The sequence below is a fragment of the Simochromis diagramma genome, unplaced genomic scaffold (genome assembly GCF_900408965.1).
Source record: "Simochromis diagramma unplaced genomic scaffold, fSimDia1.1 OVJJ01000746.1, whole genome shotgun sequence".
NCBI lineage: Eukaryota > Metazoa > Chordata > Actinopteri > Cichliformes > Cichlidae > Simochromis > Simochromis diagramma.
Window position 1 is genome coordinate 3,235,837 of NW_024386757.1, and position 8,163 is coordinate 3,243,999.

At 40.7% G+C, this 8,163-nt stretch overlaps 1 protein-coding gene across 1 annotated transcript; it reads left to right on the plus strand.

The window, feature by feature from the left end:
- The first annotated feature begins 973 nt into the window (after positions 1–973).
- On the plus strand, positions 974–5,937 carry traf3ip2a (TRAF3 interacting protein 2a). The gene is made up of 11 exons (XM_040027986.1): positions 974–1,072; positions 1,231–1,337; positions 1,523–1,578; positions 1,675–2,106; positions 2,890–3,031; positions 3,144–3,328; positions 3,448–3,536; positions 3,614–3,682; positions 3,772–3,876; positions 4,218–4,292; positions 4,604–5,937. The coding sequence occupies exons 3-11, from the start codon at positions 1,563–1,565 to the stop codon at positions 4,748–4,750; spliced, it is 1,260 nt and encodes a 419-aa protein (XP_039883920.1). The 5' UTR covers positions 974–1,072; positions 1,231–1,337; positions 1,523–1,562; the 3' UTR covers positions 4,751–5,937.
- The last annotated feature ends 2,226 nt before the right edge of the window (positions 5,938–8,163 follow it).

Genomic DNA, 8,163 nt, shown 5'->3' on the forward strand with positions numbered 1-8,163 from the left:
TTTATTGATTGACAGGTGCTCTTTGTGTGTGTTCTGCATTCTACTAACTGCGCTGTAAAAGAGCAGCAGATCAGAATCAAGTATATGAACATTTACACATTTTCTGCATCACCAGATGAATATTCCAGCAACATTGTGACGTTTGTACAGCTGCGCTTCATTTGCAATATCAGTGAGGTACAGTACAGAGATACAATTTAAATTCTAATATGCAAAGAAAAAAAATCATATGCAAGTCCAGCCATTTGTAAAAAGAAATCCTGAACATAACCCGCTCCTGTTCAGGTTAAATTACCACTATTTTTTAGTCAGGTAGAAAGAAAGCCACTTTCATGACAAACAACTTAAAACAAGACTTTCTTGCTAACCTAGTAATCTAGCTTAATGACACACCCCTCTTGGTTTCTTCTTCCAAGCACAGGAATGACCAGTGTTGAACATCAGAAAGAATGCAAGTTTAAGATATTAAACTAGTTCTCTTTTCATACCCAGAAGTTACTGCATTTTTTCCCTTCCACACAAAAACATGGTATGCATTTTGCTCAAAGAACCATTATATACAACCTTTTGCCCGACTGTGGGCCTTTGTCAATACAGTTTATTTATAAAACAAAAAAGGAAAATCAGACTTGGGTGTGATATGGATTATGTCTAGTTATGAAACAAAAACATGTTCTTGTTTGATGGCCTTGAAAATGGGTCACTGTATAAAATCTACTGAGAACACAGTTCAGTACCGTTTTATACATGCTGCAGAATATATTCTTTACCTGTCAAGTCCTGTGTATCCTTTTCCCCCCTGCTGCTTCAATTTCATTGCTTCACAATGTGTGATGAAAACAAAACATGACACCTTTCCAACAAAACAGTTGAATGTGGCTGGCTGCAGCCTGCCTACCTGGTTGAAGAAGCAACCTGATTGGCAGCCCTGGAGTTCACGCTCCACACCTTTTGCATAAATGGGTCACGAGACTTCCAAGATTTGCATAAGACAGGAAGGAACAAGCAGCGGGAATGTTTCCTGTTTGCCACAAAACAGGTTTGTGCTGAGGCTGAGCAGCTTTAAGCGAAGGTAGGTGTGAAAACACATTGGCTTTGTTCTTTAACTTGTAATGTCAAACACCATGTTAACTTTTGACTCTTTTTTTTTTTAGTTATTGTTTAAAAAGAAATACCTGGCATTGCTTTTGATGAATGATTCTGACCTTTGTACTTGTTTGTCACGATCAGGTTACGCTTCAACCCACCTGTAGAGATCCTCCGTTTTCACTTGTTTCAGTGTGAAAAATAAAAGAACACATGAATACTTCTACCGAGAAGAGTTTGCCATATTAAGGGTAATGCTTTTCCCTGTGGTTCTAGTCTCGTTTGTAACCACCATGTTGATTTTATGTAGGGCGTTTTGCTGTGTGTGTGTGTGTGTGTGTGTGTGTATGTGCGTGCATGTGTTTTTGTGTGTGTCTGTCTTTAAGGTGCCATGTTGCAACAGATTATTTTAACACTGCTTTCATTTTCACCACAGAGGCCAAAGACACTTTTAATTGGTAAAATAAAATTAACAAATGGACCCTTATAAAGGTAGGAAGGCACAGACACAGAGCTATCAGCTTGCCAAAAATGCCATTTTAAGTGAAGTGAGTAAAAACCTGTTGATCTTTTCCTTCTTGCTTTCAGGGCCTTGTCCCCATCATAGCATTCCTGTTGAAATGGGTGAGACTCTGGACTTGGAACGGCTCCCCCCATGTGAACAGTGTAACGCACACACAGAGACCGTCAAAAGGCTAGAGGCCCGTGAATTTGAGTCTCCACAGCGGGCAGCACAACAAGTGGGCTTGAGTAAATTCCCTGAGAACCAGTATAAGCACCAGTTTCGCATTAACTCCCCAGCAGCGCCACTCTCAGGACATGTGAATGCCCCATTCACGGAAGATTTTTGGCATGTTAGCCTAAGACAGAAAGTGCAGTATAAGCAAGACCCCATAGGCCCTTCAAGCCAGCACTGGAGCCACTCTGTGGACGATGCAGAGTACTTGGAGCCCCCCCAACCGCTCAAATCTGACTTCAACAGCATCAACTATGATAAAATGCCAATTCCACATATGCCACGTGAGTATGTCAGTGAATTACCACTGGATTGTTTCATTTAAGTAGATCTGAAAAATTATCCAATATTTACACAGAACACAGTAAAAGAGGTCACAAATTAAAGGAAAAATAATCTGTACCTTAATCCCTTACAATGTCTCAGTTTTTGCTGATATGTTTGGAGTCCACAGATTTACGTGGAAAACAAAAAAATACGTAATCCATAGGTTTCTCTACTGTTTACTGAAACCTTTCAGCATAAACAATCACACCCACAACTTTAGGCCTGTGAAGAAAGGAAAAAAAATCCAACCAGGTGAGCAGGAAAACAAATTCACACAGAAGTCAGCGCTGTTGTGCCACATTGTAACAGGCTGTAAAAATGTTAAGCATTTTAAAATGGGATTCTATAGGGACTGACAAGCTGGTGAACTGTAGCTTTTAGCTTCCTTTTTCAGCCCTGTTTGTTGATACTGTGTCATAGGACACTAAAACACCAAACTCATGCCCACTTTAAGACATCTTTACTTTGCGGCTGGCGCTCAATAACATGGAAACATCGAGTGTCCCATAACAAATGATAACTATAATTGGTCATATTGTGACTATGAATTTGACATATGATATTGAATGTCACTGAAAATTATTGGTTGTAGGCAGCAATCATTTAAAACCATAATTTTAGCACTCAAGAACAAACAGTAAATGTGCTATTGCATTCCAGAAGCAGGACAATCTGCATCTCATTTCTGCTAAACCATCTGAAAGAGGAACTTATGTCTGCTCCTCTGTGTCTGTCTGCAGGCCACATGCCAATGCAGGGAAGCTGTCTGAAACAGCGCGCGTGCTGCCCTCCAGCAAACCTGCGCGGACATGATAATTATTGTCATCAAGACCCGGGTTACCCAGCAGCCCGACACCAGGAGCCTCAACCTCACCAGAAAATGTTTGTCATTATGATCTACTAATTCCACCATTGGTTCACTGGTGGAATACTTTCCCCAATACCATATGTTGTGAGTCACTCTGTGGTCATTTCTCATCATTTCCCTCCACAGGAATCTCTCTCAAAATGGGCAGCAACTTAAAGGTGCTCTTAATGGTCACTGTGGTTCTGCGGCTCCCTATGCAACACCTCCTCTAGACGTGATGCATGAGGTCAGCGTGGGTTGCTCCGACCTTGCAGGCGCAGGATCAGGCACGAAGGAGATCAGGAGGACCATCAGTCTTCCCGAGGAGTGCAGTAAGTCCCACCATGTGCCAAAGCATGCATCATTCCCTTCTGTTTCATGTTTCCCTTCTGTTCAGGATAATGACTGATGGGTTTTTTTGTTTTCTGTTTTTCCCCTCCCTCATTGACAGGAAGAGTTTTTATCACATATTCAGTGGACATAGCCAAGGAAATGTTCATGTTTGTTAAATTTCTCGTGGACCAAGGCTTTAGACCCTCAGTAAGTCCATCAGCCTTTGATTTCCCGCAGATGCTCACTCCACTTCAAATGTTCTCACTCGCTCTGCCTTTCCTCAGCTCGACATGTTTGACAGTTCAATCCGAAGCATGGGTATCAACCAATGGATGGACCGTTTTCTGAATGATGTAAGTGTGACGGCTGAGTTTGATTAGGCAATTCTTCAACTCTAATCACAGCTGTGCTGAAAAATTGACAGTGAGGATTGTTTTGACAGAAATCAGTGCTGATCATTGTGGCCATCAGCCCCAAGTACAAAGCGGATGTGGAAGGAGATGGAGTCGATGAGCATGGCCTGCACACAAAGTACATCCACAACCAGGTAAATGGCCTCTTAGGAACTGAGAAGCAAATATTTTCTCACAATGTCTCCCTCTTGTGGCTTTTCTGTATCATTATAGTACCTCCTCTCACATTTCAATTGCATGGAAGAATGAGGAAATACCTCCCAGGAACTGAAAACAGAGCCGTTCCTCCCAGATTCCTCACTGTGTTAGTGTGCCAGAGCAGAGTGCAGTCAAATTCTTCTGCTTTCTGTCAGAGCATCAATCACAATGTGTAATTGTGTCAATGTTAGGTGACAAGGAAAATACATTTTGGTTGAACTCATGAGAGAAGCCTTTGTTTAGTTCTATCACTGACTATCCTTTCACAATGGCACAGATTCAAAATGAGTACATCCAGCAAGGCTGCCTGAACTTCAGACTGGTTCCTGTGATGTTTCCCAATGCAGCCAAGGTAAGACTGATCAACACATGATTGGGGGGACGGACAGACATGTCTTTGTGATTTGTGTGAACTGACCCTTTAATAAACCACTCACCATCACCCCGCATTGGAAGCACAAGTAAAACTTATGTGAGGAAATAAAACCCTCCAAGAAAACTGATTGAAAAGAAAAGGACAAATAAAGTTTACAGCTTTGAGTAGACTATAAACAGGAAAGAGATGAGGGCAGTTGGTTCCAGGTAAAAGGCCCATGAATCCAGAGGATTACATACATTGACTGTGCATGTTAACCCACGGTTACCCCTCGTATCCTCTTACAGGCTCATGTACCCAGCTGGCTTCAGAGTACCAGAATCTACCGTTGGCCCCAGGACACCCAGGATTTGCTTCTGCGTCTCTTGAGGGAGGAGCGCTACATCATCCCACACCGGAGTGCTGACCTCACCCTCACGTTCCGTCCTGTCTGAGAGCAGTAAAAAGAGGACTGGGACAAAATATGTGGCATAGTTAAAATTGTTTACTTTACCCCAGATTTACTGATCTTTTACAGTGTTCGGTTATAAACAATCAATGAAGTGGCACGTTTAACTTTTGCAAGTAGATTAAACGTACTTGTTTATTTCCGACAAATCTGCTTTTACACTGGCCAATCAGAGCTTTTGCTGCTACTTTGTAGGTTTCATTTTGGTTTCTTATTCTTTCCTTAATATACACTTCAAATGAATTTAACCAATATTTGTCTACAAGAAGGCAGAAAGGCTTTTTTCTAGCTTATTATATTAGAAACATTAGTACATATCTGAAGTTGCGATTTTGTGCATGTGAAAGATCTGGCTTAGTCTTCACCAACACTTACAAATATCTGGATATTCAGCCACATAATCATTTATCTAATCTATTTTTTTCCTAACAGTGTACAGTTAAGTGCTGGGCAGGTACAGTGCTTTAAGAGTAATCTCAAAACTGAGAAGCATTAGTATATTTTGAGAAGTGTGTTTATTTTAAATATCTTTCAGCTCACAAGGCAACGCAGGCCACTACTACTACTAATGATAAAAAAACTATATAGAGATAGAGAGATATAGAAAATCAACCAAAAAAGGAGTGCTAAGTAGGACTGTAAAAAAAAAAAAAAAAAAAAAACATTCTGGATGTAAAATTGCAAAGCATTTAGAGAATTCATGATCTAGAGTAAATAAGTATCACTAACATAATAGAAAAAGCTGAAAATTGATATTGAGCGGCTATGATTTTCAAGACGTGATTCAGCGGTAGACTGCACGGGCTAAGGATTTGTTCTGAAAGAGTCCGTGGATGTGATATCTGACTGCATTTACAAATGCACGTTCAAAAACCACGCAAATGCACAGACCACCACTATGATCCAGGAATACTTCTACCCTCTGGCGTAAAGATGAGAGTGAACATCCTGCTTGTTATCAGCATGCAGTTCAAATGCCAGCACGTATGATGGTATGGAGGGCATTGGTCCGCATAGCACCAATGCCTGAACTGTTGAGCAGTTGAAATCCTTCATTAAGCAAAGATTGTAAAATATTTTGCTTTCACAGCAACATGTACTCCTGGGTCTCCCCCAGTAAACACAGTGTGTTGTTTTTAGAAATGTACAGTAAAAAAAAATTCTGTTTCAATATTTGATGTTGTCTTGGTATGATTCATTACCAGCAAACCATGCAGTTTTTAATATATATTTTACATGGCACAGCTTTCAAGGAAATAATGTAGAAAATTAGAGAAAGAGGAATGTGGATCGAGGAAAGAGAATCAAGGAAGTGCAGAGAATTAGTAAGGAGGAAATGAGGGCGATGAATGAAAATGCATTTGGTCCAAATGCCTGTAGAAGTGCTGAGATGTCTACAAGAGATGGAAAGTGATTTAAACAAGACTGTTTAACACAATCTGTGTTCAGCGTGAGAGCATGTCTGAGGAATGGGGAAGAACTGGTACTGATTTTCAAGCTATGCAGGGATAAAGTTGTTGAGCCCTGCCATGAAGCTATGTGAAAGCGTTGTTGAAACTAAGTTAAGAAGAGAGGGGATCATCAACAAGCCTGAGTGTGGTTTCCTGCCAAGAAAGTGCATTACACACATAACATTTACTTTCAGTCAGGAGGTCAGGAGTGACAGAAGTATGTAAAGATGGCGCACAACATTTATGAAGACGGTAAAACAATGGTAAGGTGTGCGGTATGAGTGCCAGATGGGTTCGAGTTGGGGGTGGAATTACATCAGGGATCAGCTCTGAACCCTCCTTGTTTGCAGTGGTGATGGACAGGCTGATAGATGAGGTCAGACAGGAGTCTCCGTGGACTATGATGTTTGTAGGCAATGTCTGGGAGAGGTGGAGGTATGCACTAGAGAAAAGCAATTAAACTGAATAAAAGCAAGACAGAAATCATGCAGCTGAGAGGGAGAGAAGTGTAACAGTGAAGCTACACGGAGCGGTGGTGTCACAGTTCTGGGCCAGTTTTGACCCAGTATTTTGAGTTTTCATGTTTTAGTTTGATTTTGTATTTTTGGTTATTTTCTTGATCTATTTGATGATGATGTTCTATGTTCCAGCTTATTCTGGTTTATGTTTAGTTCTGCCTGTGTTAAGTCTGTGTTTCTTAGTCTGCGTCCTTGTGTATTGTTTCCTGTTTTATTTTGAAGGATTGTGTCTTATGTCAGTATATCCAGCTTTGCTCCTCCTGTCTTGTTAGCCCCAATTTCTCCCAGCTGTGTCTCCCTCCTGTTTCACATTCCCTAATCACCTCAGTATGTATTTTAGCTCTGTGTTTTTCCCTGCCAGTTGTTGCATCCTCCACGTTTGTTGTGTGCGTGTTCTTCGTCGTCTGCCTTCAGGTTAGAGTCATTTGCGTCTCCAGTCTAGTTCGTTTAAGTTGTTGTTTATGTATCGCCAAGTTTGTCTCACCAGCAAATAAAGCTGCCGTTTAAGTTAATGTTTTGTCTCCGAGTCCTGCACGTGGGTCCAGCCACTAACAGCCACACAACTCATCGTGACAGGAGGTAGTGAAGGTGGATACATTTAAGTTTGAGAGCCAAAGCAAGGGGTGTCAGGGTGGGATTGGTGACAGAGGGATAGCAGCGAGACTGAAAAATGTTTACATGATAATAATGAGACCTGTTAAAATGTATGTTTGCACTAACATAAAGACAGGGGATGGAGGTGGTACTGAGTTGACTATACTAAGATTTTCATTGGGAGTGACAAGAATCAATGGGATTAGAAATGAGTATATGAGAGGGACAGATCAGGTTGAGTAGGTTGGAGACAAAGTTGGAGAGGTAAAGCGGAGATGCTCGCAGATGCACTGAAACAATGTTAATTACAGGATAATTGTCTTCTCAATTCAACACAAATTTGCTATAAATATATAATGCAGGTTTTTGAAAAGTATTATTTAAAATGTTGCAATGCTGAAATAGAAAATGAGATTATGAACACAGGACAATTTGAATCTGTTGTTCTTATTTATTTGCGCTTATTTAAAGTAAACAGCACATTTCCAGATAGCCACATGCTCGCAGAGGTCGAGTCTACAGTACCGCAAAGTCTACGGTGACCCTGGATGGTTATGTAGACGGTCCATCCCCGTTCGCAGAGAAGTACTTTGGTGTAATGCAGAGGCTAACTGGAAGAACCAGAAGATGGCAGCATGTACCAAACAATAACACCCAGCATCAGTCATCTGTTCATGGTGAAAGCGCCAATGTCTTCTCCAATTATACATTGTCTTATTATTTTTTTTATTTCAAAAATACATGTAAAAATTTATATTTATTTTTAAACTGGGGTCACCTTTCACTTTGAACAGATTACAAAAAAGAAAAAAAAATGTCAGTCATAAAGCATCAGT

What these genes read in the sequence shown, in the direction of transcription:
- traf3ip2a (XM_040027986.1), top strand. An exon ending in GCCAATTCCACATATGCCAC is followed by an intron (nt 2,107 to 2,889) that starts GTGAGTATGTCA and finishes GTCTGTCTGCAG; the next exon opens with GCCACATGCCAATGCAGGGA. An exon ending in ACCAAGGCTTTAGACCCTCA is followed by an intron (nt 3,537 to 3,613) that starts GTAAGTCCATCA and finishes GCCTTTCCTCAG; the next exon opens with CTCGACATGTTTGACAGTTC.